This window comes from Heliconius melpomene, chromosome 21 (genome assembly GCF_056956725.1).
Source record: "Heliconius melpomene rosina isolate 202511_hmr_F chromosome 21, ASM5695672v1, whole genome shotgun sequence".
NCBI classification, from domain to species: domain Eukaryota; kingdom Metazoa; phylum Arthropoda; class Insecta; order Lepidoptera; family Nymphalidae; genus Heliconius; species Heliconius melpomene.
In genome coordinates this window covers 12,815,305-12,836,059 of record NC_140409.1, presented here as the reverse complement: position 1 = coordinate 12,836,059, position 20,755 = coordinate 12,815,305, and the positions used below count along the sequence as shown (strand labels likewise).

Below are 20,755 nucleotides of genomic sequence, written 5' to 3'. Positions count from 1 at the left end.
CGTCCGGTCCTGCGCCCTTTGTATCCAGCGGATTTCCGCTGTCTTCTTAAGATTGTCGGTCCACCTGGTTGGAAAGCGACCTGTACTCCTTTTGCCGAGACGTGGTCGCCATTCGAGGACCTTTCTTCCCCATCAGTTCTATAATACATTTACTGTATATTATATCACGTGAATTCTTTCGTTGTAACCCATTGCACCTGGTGTAAGAGTTGTTATTAACATGGCGGAATAAATTGCATGTCAAATTAATTATTTTAATATATTGGTATATATCGAAAATATTACAAATATGAGAAAAAAAAAGTATCCTATGTTCATCCCGGGACCCTCAAGTATCTCTATATGAGTATTTTATCACAATTAAATCAGCGGTTTGGCCCTGATTGCGTAAAAGACAGACAGACAGACAGACAGACAGAGTTACTTTCGAATTTATAATATAGGTATGGATAATATCTATTTTACGTATAGATTTCAGTTTAATATATAAATTTAAATTTAATTTAGAAATTTGAATATTTTTTTTTTAATTTTATTTTAAATATTTGTCGTTACCCAGTTTTATACTTGTAGTACAGCAAAGTTCGGCGTTATGTTCCGTTTACAACACTTAATCTATTGAAAATGTGAGAATGTAGTATTAAGATTTAGAAAAGTCCTTTGGTTACAATATTTTCCAGTCTAACATTTTAAATAACTGTAAGGTAAGACTGTAAATTCTAATTGTATTTTTTTTATAAACGTATGATGGTTGTGGATTCGATCCCAATAAAGGGGAGTATTTTTTTCATTTTCCCATTCACTCAATTCTCAATGTCTCAAAAATTGGTTAGAAAGCTTGGAACTGAGTGTCCTAACATTAACATTAGTTGGTTTTTCTATGACAAATGTGTGTGTTTCATTAGCAATATTAATGTAAAATTTAAACTTTACGCAAGCAAGTTCTGATTTAACTTCGTTCCCTCGCCCTGTATAGACTATACAATTTAGGTTAATTGTCGAAAGTGATTTTGTGACGTGCTTCGGTCAAAGTTATGAAATAGTTTATATTCTACTTAATTATTATGTTCTACTTAATGGACTTTCATTGTATCACAGTCATTTTCTTTTATTTTTATTCGAAAAAGATCCGTTACCGTATACCGTTTTGTACATGAATGTTAACCATACAAATCCTATATAAGTAATTTTGCTTTACTCCCATTGCCAAGTAAAAGTTATGTACGACGAGAGTACCCGTAGTAACTGACCACTAAAGGAAGATAATTCGTAGATAATTTCCTTAAAGATAATTTCCTGAGGTAACCTCCTTTACCCAGACAAATTCTTCACATTTATAATCTTGGTATAGATTGTCTTAACATCCTGAAACTATACGCAACGCACATTCAGTATAATTACTAAATATCACCAAGGCACCTTTATAAATATTAGCTTGTAGTGATTTTATATCGAATAAAAAAAATATTATTTTACTTTTATCCAAAATTGGGATTCGAAGAAAAAATAATTTAATATAATTTCTAACTCTATAATATATGAAAATGCATAAAATTTAAACACTAACTACATATTTACTTATATTCACTAGATATAAGCCTTATAACTCTTGTAAAATGAGTGTCGCAAATTTCCATTTCTCGCTTATTTATTAGTTTCCCAACATTACTTCGCCGTTTCGCGTTACGGCGGCAAGATTAGATTTATATTTATCTGTGTAAGTTTAATGAAAAATTTCTAGCTAATACTACAACCCGACGGCGGCCTTAACATTGAATTTCGTTCCGCTTCTGAGAAAAACTCAGTTTCTTCAACTCATTTAGAGATTTCAAATGATTTATATGTTGCAATTCTAAGTAAACTTAGTATCTTAGTTATCTAATTAACAACGATTATTTTTAATTGCGTTCGTTGAAATTATTTAGTTGAGTTGTATTAAATCACAAAAACCGCAATATCTCTATCTATTTTTAGCTTTTTAAAGTACTATTCCATACTAATATGAAAGGAAAATTATTTTAGAATAAAATAAATAAAAATAAATCAACTTCACGCTGTATCCCGCACACAACAGGGTAGGCAGAGGGAACCTAGTGTTAAGACACTCCGTTCCCCACTTTCTGCCAAATTCTGAAGACATTGCGTGTTGAGTGGCAGAACTCAAGGCCGCGCTTTGCCTCGACACCAGAGCGACGAAATTGAAATATAAATGTGAATAAATATTTCACTTCCTCGAGTGGGAGAATAATCTTCAATATTTTAGTAAACGTATAAAATTTTGAACGATTAAGTCTAAATCAAGTAATCGAGCCCCGCTTGGCTCCGTTTTACTCTTCTTAAAAGAGAAAAATGTAATGTCTTAACTACCTACTAGTTGAAAATATATTATGCGGAAATAAAACGAATAACCTTTAAAAAGTTATTCTCGGCTACGGCCTTGAACTTCAAATATCGATTTAAAATTTTCGGAACCATCGTATTTTGATAAGCTCAAAGGAAGCACTACAAAAGAGTTTCGACTGCGTGGTAAAATGAAAATAATAAAGAGTTCAATTCAGGATGCCAGAATTCGGCAGAAAGTAGGGAACGGAGTGTTTTAACACTGTTTTCCCTCTTTCTATCCTGCTGTGTGCGGGATACAACCTGAAGCTGATTATCCTTTCTCAATAATTTCCTACACGAAGAAGTTTAAAATTTGAACCAGAAATTAATTCCTGAGATTGGGCGTGTTGTCCAACCGAAAAAAACTTCTAATTAACAGTTAATTTTATTAAATTTGTTTTTAATCTCACCCTTTACTATATAATTGATTGGTAAATAATAGACGTTTTCTACATAAAATTACAACATTAATTGCTACATCAGCCATCAATTTTCATAGTCACAAAATGTATTGGAAATTATTAATATTAATTAATTTTGATATGACAAAATAAATCTTTTGTTAGCAAGCCTTTCAATGTTTGTAATATATTGCTAAAATATATGTATAATAGCGAATATTACTAGTGGGAAATTTGGCACGCTTAAAGAAACGCGAAATTCTTTTTGAACTTGAATTAATATGTTGGGGTGTAGGTATTTTCGGATAGTATTTGAAGATCCGCACATCACCATTTACTTTTCTATAGTATTTTTCTTATTGTAGCTTTATGGGTCTCTTTTACGTCTATCTCCACCTCGGCGGCCGGCAACGCACCTGCTTCTCTGGTGCTGCACGAGGTGGTGGGTTGCGGTGACCACTTGCCATCAGATGACCCGTACGACCGTTCGTCTTGTCTTTTCCATAAAAAAAATTATAGCCTATTACTTATATCCTATAGTACTAGTTACACAAAGCTACCCTGCTGCAGTAAGAAGCGTTTATTAATGATTTTTTTATATTTCAGGCGACCGCGAACCCAAGCTGGAGCCATCACAGCAAAGTAATCGGGTCTTACCCGAAATGGCAGCCATCATATCTAAGATGAAGATAGCAGTGAATAGTAATCCTCCGACGTTGGAAAACAATCCTATTTTGGAGTTTTTCGAAGTAGGGAAGGAGAGTAGCTGCGCTGGACATGGTCTGATGTGGCGGGTCCACGACGCGTACAGGAAGAGCGATGGCAAAGTAGGTTATATGAAGCTACTATTTTTTTTTTAAATTATTTTAAAAGCTACATCCACGGGCGCATAGTTGCCTGTGCCTTTTTTTATTTTAAGAATGTTTTTTTTTTTTTTTTAATGTGGCGTACTTGATTTTGGGACAATTTGAACTGTACTTATATCTAGAGCTTAAACTAGAGGGGTTAGATGAGACCCCTACCGACAATTTTTTTTTTTAACATATATTATTATAGTATATTACATATACGAGTATAATTGTGAACAGACAATGAAGCTACTATTTGATTAAGATATTTTTTTAGCGTCACGCTGTATCCTGTACAAAGCAGGGTAGGCAGAGGGAACCTAGAAACCTAGTGCTAAGACCCTCCGTTCCCGTTAAGATACTTCCGTTTCCCAATTTCCGCCGAATTCTGGAGACTTAGCGTGTAAATGACGCTTTGTCCCGTTACCAGAGCGGGGAAAATATTAAATATTTCATTTCCTCGTGTGGGAATCGAACCCACAACCTGTGGCACTTGCACGCATGTGCCCCTGCGCCACGACTTTCCACAAGTATAGAAGTAAAAAAATATACACCTAATATATTTTCCTTTATAAAAGTAAATGTAAAATACTTCATAAAAATATGAAACAAAAGAAGTGTCCATCTGAGTATTTTGTTACACGGGCGAAAACTCCATTTCTGGACATTGACGCGAAAAAAAAAGTTGTATAACACCGTTTTGTTTCTTCATTGTTATTAAATTTGAAATGTTTTATTATACAATATAAATAGTAAGCCTTCTAAAGAAGTCGAAAGTGGGGAGCGGAGTGTCTTAACACTAGGCTTCCTCTGCCTACCCTGCTACATTCGGGATACCGCGTAGAGCTCAAGAAGACTGGGCAACAAACGCACAACCATCGAGTGTGTCAATTACTTTCCGATATATACGATACCTGTAGTACCTATAAAAATAATTAATATTTAAAAGACACCACAAAGTACATTATTAATTTACTGTAAAATTATAACGATGAAATTACATACTTATGAGCCGGTATTATGTAAAGGTTAATTTCATTTGCGAATTCCACCAGAATGTTGTCACCGACTTTGATGTTACTTCCGGTTTACCAAGCCGGGCGGCGGCAGGGTCTCAAATTTATTAGGCGAGTTCATTTTAATATTGTTACTTTCATTTTCAGTTGGAAAAAACGGTTTTGAATGTCGACGGAGTGTATTAACACTAGGTTCCCTTTGCCTACCCTGTTGTGTGCGGGAAACAGCGTGACGCTATATAACAAAAGTTAATAAACTAAATTGACCCCCTTGATTTTACATTGTGTTTTATCACAACAGTTGACAGTAATATTTGTGAGCAGCGCGGGTTATAATAGCCAGGACCTGAATAGTGAAAGTTTTTGGAGGTTACTAGTAAAGAATTCCGCCATTCAATACGCAGTGTTTCCGGATTTCGGCGGGAAGTGGGGAATGGAGTGTCTTAACACTAGGTTCCCTCTGCCTTCCCAGCTGTATGCGAGAAACAGTGTGAGGCTGATCTATTTGATTTATAAACATTAATTTTGAACATAAACATTCATATATAAAAATAAACATTCACTTGAACGAAATTCGAACCGACAACTTCAATAAAGTGAGATATTTAACATCAACACCGCAACGACTTCATCATATAAAATTGCAAAACGAATTATAACGGACCAAGGAATACTTCGAGATAAATATATTATTTCTATTCCACATATCTCTATTATACAGATTGTTGCATTCTCCTTTTTGCATAGATTATAATTAAATTTCCTGTAATTTCATACTGGCTAGCTTTAAATTATATGAACGTGTCGGTTTTAACACATTTCTTTATGAAATAAAGTACTAATGAAACTAATATTTAACACCTTAGTTCTAAATAACATTTATAAAAATTATGTAAAGATGAAAATTTATATATTTTTATAATAGATATTAGTTGTATATATCTATATCTATATATATAACTAGCGGACCCGGACGCGGCTACGCCTGCTTGAAATATAAAAATATAATTTCTATAGAAATATAATTTCAATCTAGATGAAATGCTAAAAGTGACTATTATATTTATTTTCATAAGGATGAATATCAAAATGACGTGGTAACGAACGCGGTCGCGTAGCGACGACGGTTGTTATTAACATGGCAGAATAAATTGCATGTCAAATTAGAAAGTTTTTTTTTTTTTTTTTGTTTTTTTTTTTTCTTTATTCAAATAAACTTATAATAAGCACTTTTGAATCGTCGAATGAACATATGAACAAAAAGCTACCACCGGTTCGGAAGGCAGTTCTGCTGAGAAGAGCCGGCAAGAAACTCAACAGTTGCTCTTTTCAAAATCAATGGTACAATCTATTACATTAGCTGGCAGCTATCATGCATTACATTCAATAGACATTAATTCCATACATGTTTGTCCTCTAAGTATTCTTGAACAGTGTAATAAGCTTTACTCGTCAGAATTTTTTTTACTGATATTTTAAATTTTGGAAGTGGCAAATCTAGAATACACTGCGGAATTTTATTATATACACGTATGCTCAGACCCAAAGTATTTTAATTTATTAGTATATATGTGTAATGTAATGTTATATAGCCTATAGCACTTCTGAAGAATGCAGCTTTCATACAAAACAAAAACAAAGTAAATCAATCCAGTAGATCCAGAGATCTTAGCGTTCAAACAAACAAACAAACAAAGAAACAAACAAACAAACAAACAAACAAATTCTTCCGCTTTATTATATTAGTATAGATAAAACTGTAAAGGGGATAAAATCTGTACATTGAATATAAACTAAAAAAAACACGTCAGGGGGACTCAATACAACTAATAGAAGGTAAAAATATGATTTTTGGAATTCTTGTCTGTCTGTCTGTTGTGACTCTTTAACTCAAAAACTACTGGACAGATTTAAATGAAACTTCTTTTGTTGCATAGCTATTTGTCTTCGGCAACATATAGGCTATAATTTATTTTGATAGTCCGAATACCTGATGTGAGACCCTAGCAGCCCGCCTTATCTATAAGAGATATCAATACAACGAATTAGGAAAAGTTATTCAACGTGATGAGCATTTTCTGTTGACATAAAAAAAATGGATCTAATGTGGAACCCCAGTCACCCAGCTCATTTTTATAAGATATCATAGATAGATAGTCACCTTTAAATAAATTATTCTACGTAATAAACATTTGTTTTGACGTTTACGTAATACCATAATTATTATTTAAAATGGTTCAACACCAAATGATATAAATTTAAGTAAATATTTTTAATAAATATATACAAATTAAATAAAATTAAAAAAGAAAATCCATAAATCGGTAACATATATGTGTATCACAGATAAAAAAAATTAAATTCTTATAATTTTGAGGCCCGTTGTGGCGCAGTGGCACAAGCACCGGACTGTATACACGACAGGTTCTGAGTAAGAAAATATTAAATATTTGAAGAAATGAAATATTTAATATTTTCATTACCTCACTCTGGAAGGAGGCAAAAGTAATTTTATAATATCAAAACAATATACGAAATATCTTCTTTTTTATAAAAATTAATCGCTGAATGTGTTGCTAAGCGCAAATCTCGAGAGCAGCTGAACCGATTTCGGTAATTCTTTTTTTATAATATTCCTTGAAGTACGAGGATGGTTCTAACGGACAGAAAAAAAAATACCAGAAAAGGTCCAAAATCATGACTTTTCTATATTCCCATACAAAAAATTCGTATTAATATCTACTTAAAAGTCAATTTGGACTTTAATACACTACTATAAAGCTTAAATGTAAGTAGCTGGATTCCTGGAAGGCAAAACAATTGAGTGACGTTAGTATCGTATAAATATTATAGCCCAAGAACCCAGAGCTGCCAGACCGACGTCATTTTAGCAAAGGTGAAATTTTGAGGTCTATTAGTCTTACACGTAGTGAAGACTAACTCACTCACTAACTTGAAAATGGGATCCTTTCAAAAGTAGAGAAAAATAACGGTATATCTCTTTCTGGGAAAATGATAAATCCATCGGATTGATCTGGTTGCTTAGGGTCTGGGGCTAGAGGGGTCTTGAAATAGTCCGTAAATAATATATTATAAATTTTAGATTTACTTTAATGTAATTTGCCCCAATTTTAAAGAACCTTTATGACGTCTGGCAGAAGTAAAGGTCCACGTGAAAGAATGTGAAATATACATTTTTTACTTTAAAACATATATAAAAACTCTCTTCCTTACTTAAGGGAGCGTTTTCAATTGACACTTCCAAGTGAAAGACCTGTACGCTCATGTGTAACTCTAAGAAAGCTTGAGTGCCCTATACTTAATACCTCTTTCTATGAAAAATCCTTCATAGTTCAAGCAGTGCACTTATGGAACTTACTACCTAACTCTATACTGTCGGGCAATCCATCTCTAAATACTATTAAAATCAAATTAACACAACATTTCTTAATCTCAATTAGAATCTTTAGTAGTCGCTTTGTCTTTTTTTTATTAATTTTCTTTTTCTGTTTTAACTCTTTTATGTCATTGTATATATTTATGTAGGTATAGTAATATTGATTAATATTATGTATATTTGTATGTAGGTTTATTATTATTATTATTATTAACATTATATTAAAATGCCGCACCCGAATCATTTCTTTTAACATCCGCTACATTCAAGGGTTTCTGGTAAAGATCTCTATTAGAGATAAGTTATCCATTGTACACATTTTTTCTGTTATCATAAGTTTTCTGTACTTTCTTTATTGTGTGGTACATAAATAAATGAGAAAAAAAAGAGACTTTATTCTTTAACGCAACTGAAAGTGTGCTTTAAGTTGGCACTATCTCTGAAGGTTTTTTAAGTTAGAGAGTCTTAAGTACATATTAGACTATCAATCCTCAAAATTTCATGTCAATATTTGTCAATATTTCTATGGTAAGATGTCAATTGAAATGTAAACGTCATTGTGCGTCTACATTACTAAATCTAAAAGCCACAAATTTTATAAAATTAATAAAATGTTGTGTATTTGTGACTTACAAAAAATACCTTCTATAAGGCGGTGGACAAATTTAGTCAGAAGAATCTAATCGTACCCGTGAAAATTGCAATGAACGTGACCACGATAGTTGACTGATAATGTTGCAAATTTGAATCGAGCTGCTTTTTGTTACGATATATCAATTGATGCCAGCAGTGTGTTGCTATTGGACCTATGAACTCTGCTTGCCAATATTGTAAGGTTATTGTAAAAAGTTTGCCAATCAATTTGGTGGCGCAATGATTTTATTATAAGGAGGAGGATTGCCAGTGGTTCCACGTTCAATGCAAGCTGATGAACTGAATTCAGGTTTAAAGTCCTCGAAATTGTGGAAACATGTCAAGGTATCACATTTAAGCAAGAATATGCGTGTCATGTTGCAAAATGATCAATCTGAAGACATATTCTCTAAACTACTCATTGATATTGGTAATGGCAAACTTCCTATATATGTGCTGACTGGCTGCATCACCTTTCCTGATTGTTTTTGTCAGTTAACGTAATCAAAAGATGAACTCATTCATAAAGTGCTTCCAAATGTTGCTGAAATGTTGCTGATTATTTATTCCATAATTGGGGGAGCGAAAGAGCTTTACTGGCTGCCAAACACACTGATGTAAATGAATTAAATATACATTTTCAAGATGGCATTCCTGGCAAAATAAGGACACATAAGTCAGTTGATACGGCAACTAATGAAGATGATGTCGTGAACTATCCACCGGAATTTTTAAATTCACTTGATTTGCCAGGATTGCCGCCTCACAACCTTCAATTAAAGCTTGAATGTGTAGTTATAATGTTGCGAAATATTAACCAACTGAAACTTTGTAACGGCACACGATTAGCGATAAAAAAATAATGAATAACGTAATAGAAGCAATCATATTGAAAGGAAAGTATAAATGAGAAGACGTTTTGATACCCCGCATCCCAATGATTTCGACTGACATACCATTCGAGCTTAAAAGACTACAGTTTCCAGTACGGCTTGCTTTCGCAATGACTATAAACAAATCCCAGGGGCAGTTAAAAGTGATTTAAGTTTTTATTTTTTTTATCTTACTAGCTGACCCGGTGTCGCGAATAGCAGAATACATATTTAAAAAAAAATCACCTGTTAAGCGATACGAAGTTCGCGGGTCTGCTAGTAAACAATAATGTAATTTATATATATGACTAGCGGCCCGCTCGCGGTTTCACCCGCGTGAACTATGTTATTATTAATTTCTGTGTGTCTCCATGGCTACGTCCTAGTGACGTCTATGCAAAATTTGAGACTCCTAGCATTTGTAGTAACGAAGTTTCATACAAACTTTCGACCCCAAAAACAACCCCTTAGAAGTTGAATATTACAAATTCCCGTCTTAGCGAGCACCTACGTCCTATAAGTAACTCCTATGCAAAATTTCAGATTCCTAGCACATGTAGTTTCTGAGATTTCGTGATGAGTGAGTGACCTTTCGATTTTATATATATAGATAAAAATAGGTTAAAAAAGGATACGGATCAAGTGTCTATAGTAGTATTAAACTTTTGCTTAGAGATGTAAATCTTTCTTTTGTTTTTTTATTCACCGTTTTTTTATTTTAGAATATACTTATGTTTTTTTTGGATGGAAAATTGTGTATGGTATTTTGATGTTTACTTTTTATATAGTGTCTCATGTTAAATAAAAAAACCGGTAATATGTGAGACGGGCTCGCCCACCTAGAGTTCCGTATCAATTTCAGAATTTTCAATTAACGAGTAGTACAATTTAGATAAGTTGACAAACTTAAGTTTATTGGTACGCACGCATTTTTGTAAAAAAAATACTTTTAATTTTTATTTTACGACATTTTTGGTTTAATTTGAAGTTCCCCTAAGTTTTCACTTCTTGCTAAATTTCAAAATTATATTAATTAAATAATTTATGGAAAGTACCCTATAGATTTTAATTAATAAAGGCAAGGCGACAAAAACTTTTGCGTGTATGATGATATTATCGACTCAGAGGCTTATTTTTTGTATTCCTAGTGGCCGTAGACGTGGACATTTGAAATTAATTTCAACTTGACAGGTGTCAAGCTAAGATTAATATACGTGTACTACGTTATCTTGAGATAAACCGTCTTGACAGGCAGACAGACAAACAGACGGTAAACTAAGTGATTTTATAAGGGAAGGGGAACTATAAAAATAATGCGTTTAAAATAACAAATAATTATAAAATTCAAAAAAATAATATCAATATTTTCGTTAGTTATGGGAAAAGTAAACTCTTACTATCCCCACAACTTATGATAGTAGAAAGAGTTTTTCGAAATTATTACTGAATCAAGAACCAATATTTTAAGTTTTATACTCTTAACTTTATAATAATTTAATATAGTATAGGAAAGATCATGAAGTCTAACTTAGTTTGGAAACGAAATTAAACTATAACCTCTAATTTTGAGGATGCCTACAGAAAGGGTAAAATGAGATCCTATTATTAATCCTCCGCTGTCCATCCATCCTGTCTGTCTGTCTGTCTGTCTATCACCAAGGGGTATCTCATGAACTGTGATAGATCAACTGTTGAAATTTTCACATTCAGTGTATTTCTGTTGCCTCTATAACCAAAAATACTAAAAAACAAAATAAAATTTATATTTAATGGGGCTCCCATACAACATTAGATATATAGATAAAGATACGGAACCCTTTGCAAATCCGACTCGCACTTGGCCAGTTTCTTAAAGTACGCTACGCTACTACTAAGTAACAGGTAGAAACAATCAATACATTAATTAATGTTATTAAACCAAGCTACCGGTGCTCAGGCCTTATTAGTTGACGTGCGTCTAGAAAGGTTTTGAGTAACAAAAATGAATTTAACTTTTGTAATAACAATAATTTACTTTAATGTACACCACATAACATATTTTTATTTTATTTTTTCCCTATAAGCGACCTTCTTCGAGGAATGACTCCAGAATTCTACGGAAAGTGAGGAATGGAATTATCTAAACATTAGGTTTCCAGACTACCTCTGCCTAGTCTCATATGTGCGTGATGCAGAGTACAGCTAAATAAAAGTATATATTTAAAGGGCCTTCTATTTTAAGGAAATGAACCTGTCAAAAAGAAACGTTGCGAAATATGAAACGACGCGAGAATATCGCATCCACGTCAATCGACATGTTCGAAACAATACAGCTCGTATTTTGTATTTGACAGCTTGTTCGTGAAATTTTACGTTACACATTTAAAAGTTTTTTTTAGTAGTTTTAAAATTCTCAAATATATATATATATATAGCCTGACAGAAATAGCAATTTACTATTGAAACAATTGGCTCTCCAATTGTAGTGACGTTGTGTGTTGCGGAACTCTACGCCGCGTTATGTCTTACCAGGCTGTTAACTCAATAATGATTTAAATATATATATTATATCTAAAGTAGGTTTCTTGTGCCTATGTTGTTTTAGCGTAGGTAACAATCAAGGTCATCAATAATTACATCTGTACTGCTACGAGTACTACAATAGATGTTTCAATACTGTCGACGCGTCTAACAAAGACTTGAGAGATTTGACTCAACGCTATCACAAATCGTCGTTTAATCCAAAACGATAATATATTATTTAATTGAAATTTTATTTTAACTTAAAAAATAATAGTGGTGTGTGTGGTAATTTACAATAATAAATATACATAACTTATGTAAAGTGCCTGGAGATGGTTGGATGCTTAGAGCCTATATCCGAGCGGAGGATGACGAGGATTGGTTAAGGATGAGGATGATTATTGTGGTAATGGTGATTATGTTGGTGGTTGAATTGGTGATGAAATGCTTCTATTTTCACCATTTTTTAAAATAAATTTTAATTTAGTAGCGATGTGATATTTTTTTATATCATTCATCTATTTTGATTTTTATATCAGATATTTAAATAAAAAGGTAATGGATAATCGTAATACTTCTCCATAAAGATAATATTTCGAAATGTACGAAACTTTCCTTTAATTGAAAATATTTTTAACGAGGATTATTTAACGTTTTTTTTTTGGTAACAACGCAAAGCGCGGCTTTGAGTTTCGCCACTCAACATGTGTGGTAGTGTCTTAAAGGGAAAGGAGTGTCTTAACACTAGATCCAAGACAAAGCATGAAGCTAAAAAAAGTAATTGAGTTCAATGCTATTTCAGTTTTTAGTCAATTTTTTTATAAAATTTTATCAGGACAGAAAGTGACAGAGAAAGACTTAGTAACAATCATTTAATTACCAAACTTCCACTTGAATACAGAAATATAGGTTATAGTTATTTCTATCTTATTTAACAGTAAAATTCCGTGCTTACTCAAATAAGAATATTTTAAATATGATAATTTTATTAATTGGGCACCGTAGTTTCTCTGCATCTGCACTCGAGAAATATTTTTTTCGCATCTCTACTTTAGTAGATACATTAACCGGCGTTAACTTCCACCACTATATACGCAATGTTTCGAAGAGAAAAAACGTGAATATACATTTTTTTATTTATTTCAATAATATTTGTGTGTACACAAATCGGGTATAAAATTATATATATCGTTCCTATACTACCATAATTCAATTCGTTACTGAAGCTGAAGTCGTAAAAGTCTATAACAAGAGAGGCTTACCTATTACTTGAGCAATTACTTTATATGTTTGCCCAATCCTAACCTAGCTTCTGTAGACATTTCATAAATTAATTTAAACTTTACACAGATACCTAATCGTCAACTTTGAAAGTTTCGTTCGTTTAAGTTCAGTTCGTTTAAGTTTTCGGGCTATTCTATTTTGATATATTGTGTTACTGTCTTTTACTATTGCAGTCAATTACGGAAGAAGGACCACCAGGCTTCCACTACCTGTATATTTACATTTTAGTTTATTATTATTAAAAAATATATCTTTCCTTAACATTAATTTGTCTTCAAAAGTATTACTTTTTGACATATCCGATCATCGCACACTCATCCATCAGCGAAACTCTTTAGAAATTCCGTTTAGATGCGGATTATCTTCTATTGTGGATTCTTCGTAACCTGAAAAATACATCACGTATGAAAATAAGATATATATGGCGATAGGTATAGCAAATTCTTTCTTAATACAAAAACTTATTTTTCTTATCAAATATTTATTTTTCATTTTTTATTGTATAAGTATTTGTTTTCTGCATATAGCAGGATAGGCATTGAGAACCTAGTGTACAGGATACCCTCCATTTTCCGCTATCTACGAATGAAAACAGCATCTCAAGATAATTCTCAAGATCGATCTCTCTCTCTCAAATCAACAACGCACTTTGATTTAAAATACTTAATAACGCTCAGAAAAGCGTAAATCTCACCGTTACCATTAAAACACTACATAAATAAAAGAAGCCACAATAATAAAATAAAAAACACACTGGAAAGCGTGGTAACATCGTAAAATAGATTTAAAACTAGAGTAAGACAAATGTAGCTGTCTAACAGATAACTGATAAGAGTGATAACATCGACTTAACCTTTTACTAACCCCCTGTATATAGTATATATAGTATATATCATATAAGTTTCTATATAAAAAGGTCATTGGGGCCTAATGGGTGGTGATTACGGAAATTATACGTTTATAATGTCCTATCGATGTTTTTATTGTATTTAATATGTATATTTGATTCTTTTGAACCACTTTCTTTTATATTTAGATTTCAGTTAACTGAAATAGCTTACCGACTATTTGAATAAAATAATTGTTTGCCTAAGAAAGCATTTATATAAATATTTTTTCAGTTGCTCGATGGTTCCCGCATACAGGTAGGCAGAGGGAACCTAATATTAAAACATTCCGTTTCTCGGTTTCCGCACAATTTTTGAAATATTTCTGTTGAGTAGTACCAACGAATAGGTCGAATAATTGGAAATATTAATAAATAATATAATAATAATGTCCCCTGAGTGACAATCGAACACACTACCGTTACAGTTACACACGTGTGCCCCTGCTCCACTACGCCATGTCTTAAATTTTTATTAAAGTTAATAAAAAACCTTTATTAAATAAATAAAAGTATTTGGCATAATTATTTTCTTTGCTACCTCTTTCTATCCGAACATAATATACAAAGTCCCTTTTTTAGCTTTACGTATATGGCGGGTTAAGGAGAGAAAATTTAGTGCTAACACACTCCGTCCCCCTCTTTTCACTTAATGTTAAGATAATACGTGTTCACTACTCTAAAAAATAGACGAACGCTTGTATCTACAAGCGAAGCGAAGCTCGAATAAATTTAAATCAAATATTATAAAAGATATTATTATTACAAAAATACAAAATTGAAATCATCAATCACTGAAAACTCAGGCGGTTAAATGTCCAGCGTAGCATCGCTAAAGCTGTTAAAAGTATTAATGTTAATACAGTGTCATACCGAACTTCATAATGTGATATCTAGAATTAATATAAGTTTTATATAATTTGTTGAGACCGTCATGGCCCAGCGGTTAAGTATGACTGTGAACGTGACGATTGTGGATTAGATACCCGCTCGGTGGATAAATTCTATTCATTCCTTCGCTCTAGTAACAAAAAAGTGCAGCGTTGAGTTCAACATGTTTTTTAACTTCGCGTTGTATCCCGCACATTTCAGGGTAGGCAGAGGGAACCTGGGAACCCTTGTGCCGCTGCGCAACGACGGCCCCCTATATTTTTTTATAACTGGATAAAAAATATAATTCACAGCTCACAACATAAGTGAAAAAGTACTATTTTAAAATGAAAGTTTATAATATATACCTGTACCGGCTTAGTATACAAGTTACTCTACCCAGTATACACACGAGGACTTTATTATTAAAAGCTTTCTTGCTAAGTTCAAGTTCAATGTCAGAGGAAATTGCACTTTATCGCAAAGTGGATGACAGTAAACTTGCTTTTTTTCTTAGATTCTATCCCGTAAAGTGCATTGATTACTTTTTAGAAAAATCAGCTTCACGCTGCATCCCGCACACAGCAGGGTAGGCAGAGGGAACCTAGTGTTAAGACATTCCGTTCCGCACTTTCTGCGGAATTCTGGAAGCATTGCGTGTTGAGTGGCAGAACTCAACGCCGCGCTTTACCTCGACACCAGAGCGGAGAAATGGAAATATAAACGTAAATAAATATTTCACTTCCTCGAGGAATCGAACCCACAACCGTCGCGTTACAGTCACTCCCTTGTGCCTTTTTTTATTATTTTTATTTGCTATACCTTCTCTACCCTTCCTACACTATCTACAACCAATTTTCAGCTTTCTAAGTCCAATGATTTCGTCAGTAAGCGTAATAATGAATCTGTTGAGTTATAATACCTCGAGAATTCGGCGAAAAGTGGGGAACGGAGTGTCTTAACACTAGGTTCCAATAAAATCGGTAAGATTTAATTTTGATTTAATGAGATTAATTTTATTTAATTTTAATAACGAACGAAAATAATAATTACTCTTCATATTTGTTGTCCTTCCAGTTCCACGTAACGGAGTGATGAGTTGCACTTGTGTTTACTTCTGAGAAACTACTGGTTGATATTCGTTTAGCGCATTACATAACATTATATTAAAATTCCTTTTAATATAATTCTACGTAGAGCACTTAAAGGATGTGGATTTAATCTTTCAGGTATCATTAAAGTGTTAGTTAGTATGTAATAAAAAACTGTTATTGAGTCCAGTCGTGGTGCAAGGGCGTGCCAGCGTGCGACTGTACACGCGACAGGTTGTGGGTTCGATCCCCAATCGAGGAAATAAAAAAAATATATTTTTATTTCGTGCAACATGCCAAAGCGCGAGAGCAGCGCGTTGAGATCCGAGAGCAGGGTGAATGTATGGAACGGAAATGTCTTAATGATAACGAAGTGTTTTCTCACTAGTTTCCCTCTGCTTATCGTGCAATGCTCGGGATGCAGCGTAAAGCAAATAACATAGTCCGAAATTCAAATTCAAATTCAAAATATTCTTTATTCAAATAAACTTATAATAAGCACTTTTGAATCGTCGAATGAACATATGAACAAAAAGCTACCACCGGTTCGGAAGGCAGTTCTGCTGAGAAGAGCCGGCAAGAAACTCAACAGTTGCTCTTTTCAAAATCAATGGTACAATCACAATCTATTACATTAGCTGGCAGCTATCCTGCATTACATTCAATAGACATTAATTCCATACATGTTTGTCCTCTAAGTATTCTTGAACAGTGTAATAAGCTTTACTCGTCAGAATTTTTTTTACTGATATTTTAAATTTTGGTAGTGGCAAATCTAGAATACACTGCGGAATTTTATTATATACACGTATACTCAGACCCATAAAAGATTTATTAACTTTTTGGAGGCGAAAACTTAGAGTAATAATCTTTTCTTTATTTCTCGTTCCTATCGTATGATTGTCACTATGTTTACTATGACAATGTATATTTTGTCGGACAAAGAGAATATTATAGTATATAAATTGGGAAGCAACTGTCCGATGTAAGTAATCATTTAACCTGTGCCCCGTATATAGCAGGATAGGCAGAGGGAACCTAGTAATTTAGACACTACCCACGCTCCGTCCAGTTTTCGAGACATTACGTTTTAAGGTGGACATCATTGTGGACATCATGGTTTTTAAAAAAACGAGTGACTCATGAAAATAGAAAGAAATTAACATAATTTCTAAAATATTACCAAAAACCTAAACAACCATTTTAAATGTAAATAGAATATTACAAACGTAATTAAGCTATATCCAACCATATACCAGCTAGCTAAAGTTTCGACACCCACTCAATAGTCAAAGGGGGGTGGTGCCGGTGTGTGGACTGATGCGGAACTTCTGTGGTCACACGAGCTAATTTCATCCTTTAAATTTATTTTTAGATCCGATACTCAATTTTAGTACGTGTTAAATTTGTTAAAATTAAGTGATTATATTTGTTTTATATTCAATTTGTTATGCTTTACGTAGTTTTAAGTGGCTTTATGTCTCTGTCTCGATATGACGTGGAATAAGACACTCCATTCTCCACCTTCTGTCTCTATTTTGAAACATTGCGATAAGAGTGCCGAAATTCAACGCCGTGCATTGTTTACTAGAGCGAGGAAATGAAAATAGTGTAACATAATTATTGACCCGAATTGGAATCGAATTCACAACTATGAGAGAAAGTGTTTTAATGAGAAGAGAGTGTTAACACTACATTGCCAGGTTTGCTCTTTACCTATTTTCCTATGTGCGGGATACAGTGTGGTGCTAACAAAAACGTGAATTCAATTTCTATCGAAAAAAAGTTCATACTAAAAATATTTAAAAACACACGCACATTTAAAAAAATATATATAAAAGCTAATAAGAAAATATAAAGTTGTGAACTATTAAAAAAATATATTTATAAAAGCTAATCTTATTTTAATAGCTAATTTTAAATCCACCCGTAGTTTCGCACGTGCCGGTACCTTGACATTGATCGAGTTTCGATAAAAAAATACAGCTATAACTTAACTTGTTAATACAACTTGTTGGAAAAATATGATATCGAATTTTAAAAGTTGTTTTCTAAACAAGAAATAATGATGATTTATTTATATTTTCTTCTGGTCGGCGGCATCGAATGACTATATATATTTTTTACCTGCTCTGGTGCACGAAGCATGGTGTTGAGTTCCTCAATACACAATGTCTCAAAAAATCGGTGGCCAGTGGAGACCGAAGTGTTCTAACACTTGGTTCCCTTTGCCTATCCTCTTTTGTGGGAAAAATCGTGAACCCGCTTTTTATTGTTAACGATTGACTCTGATGCTTACGGATTCGATTCTCAACGAAAAGAAAAATATATTTTTATATTTTGATTATTCTTCTTTTTTGTATTCAGTTATTCTTGTTATTTTCATTCATATTCAGCTGTAACACATTGCCATAGATTAAAACGTAAATATATTTTTTAAATGTTCTCTTTATTTTCTTTAAAAAATAACATAAAGGACAGAAAATATATCTTTCTATCTAATTTACTTTTCGTTGATCAAAACAAACTTGAAAAATTCATATGTGACATTGCTAAGACGAGATACATGGAGGATATATATTTTCAGTTACGTAGTGTTTTATATAGAAAATTAAAGTAATTAATTACCCTCAATGTGTATCGAACTCACAACCGTTTTCTGAAAGACACAATTCCACTGCACCACCACGGTCTCTGTGGTGGTGGTCAGCTATATTATAAAGAATATTTAGTTAACAGCAAGAACTAGCTTTATCGATTATTTTCTTAAAGATATTTTTTTTAAAACAACGAATACCTAAGCCTGGGAATGCCCTAGTGCGGATATCCTGCATCAATTGGCTTCCCACTTTTCTTTCACGATTTTAAAGAGTTAGCACATTTATTTTAACATATTATATTTTTTAGTTTCACGCTGCATTGAACAGGGTAAGCTGTGAGTTGTGTTAAGACACTCCGTTGTCCATTCGTCGCCTTATCTTCCAGTTGCGTATTTAGTGGCGTAATCCAACTCCAGGCTTTGTTTTATTACTGAAACTGGCAAATTAAAATTGTGCTTATTTAATAATTATGAGTAAAAAATGTTTTAATGTATAAAATATAGATTTGTTTTTTAACATCACGCTGTATACTGCACACTTAAGGGTAGGCATTTAAGGTAGGAACCTCGTGTTAAGACACTACATTGCGTGTTGAGTGGCCGAACTCGACGCCGCGCTTTGCCTCGACACCAGAACGGAGAAAATGAAAATAAGAAAATATTAAATATTTAATTTCCTCGAGTGGGGATCGAACCCTTAGTCTGTCGCGTTTATAGTTACACTTTCTGCCCCAGTGCCACGAGTGGCGTCAAACTATAGATAATTATAATATTAGAAATTCTATAGAGGTTGTCGTGGCGCAGATGCACAAGGGTGTGACTGTAACGCGACGGTTGTGAGTTCGATCCCCACTCGAGGACATTCAATATTTATATACATTTATGTTTTCATTTCTTCGCTCTGGTGTCGAGGCAAAGGGCGGCGTTGAGTCCCACCAATCAACACGCAATGCCTCCAAAATTCAGCGGAAAGTGGGGAACGTAGTGTCTTAACACGAGGTTCCCTCTGCCTAACCTGCTGTGGGCGAGATATAGCGTGTAGCTGATTTATTAGACATTCTGTATTATATTTTGTAAAATATTGTGCCAATAATTAATTCTGAGAGCTCAGTTAAACACTCACAACATAACCTACATTTATGGTTTTCCGGTCAAATTAGGCAAAAACCATCCATCTGTATAATGTGTTATACTAAAATCCTCGGGAAATAGACCGTTATATTATTGTTCTCTCGTTGTATTTGTACACTTAACTGAGCCTAATCGGATTTATTACCAATTTAACTTTCATTTTTAACTATTTTTTTTTTATTTTTCAGTTTGAAATTCAAGTTTTATCGATATTTTCTATTTATATGTAAACTAATGAGTTCAGTCATCCTTCTTTCAATGTGAATATGAACTAGTTATATTAGTTATAGTGGATTATATGATTTGATCTGAAGAAATATATATTTTTAATTGGCTTTCTTCAGAATTACTATAACTTCATCGACACTGTGTGTTGTTTGGCAGAACTAAACGCCGTGATTTCTTTCATAGAGACTCATTGCGCTACTATAGTGTCAAAATTTATTTATATTACAATATAAATACATATTTTCATAGAAAACACCGAAATTACTGAACAGTCAATCAGTTACGTGGAAACATTTCAGTAACATCTAATGGATGCGCTAATACTTAATCAATAATATCATTATATTTTTATATCCAAGGCTCTAAAGATAGATAAAAATAGTGAGATTTAATAGGGATTTTGTACTTTATACCATATATATTTTTCTATTCCTTTTAACTTATAAAGATTTACTACTATCTTTTAGCCTTGGGATGTTTAATCATTGTTGTTAAGAATTGAAGAAAAATTGTGTATATATATATATATATATATGATGAAATGACATAATATATTATTTAACGGCGCTGAGTTCCACTATATAAAAGAGAATATCTATTTAATCTTACATTACA

General features: G+C 33.0%; 1 protein-coding gene across 1 annotated transcript in view; it reads left to right on the top strand.

Moving 5' to 3' along the window:
* bma (SCY1-like protein bma) overlaps window positions 1–20,755 on the top strand; it is a 123,804-nt gene that overhangs the window by 24,510 nt on the left and 78,539 nt on the right. The window contains exon 2 of the mRNA XM_085205882.1: window positions 3,390–3,610. Within this exon, the coding sequence (XP_085062008.1) occupies window positions 3,446–3,610 (165 nt within the window). The 5' untranslated portion in view covers window positions 3,390–3,445. The remainder of the gene's footprint in view (window positions 1–3,389; window positions 3,611–20,755) is intronic.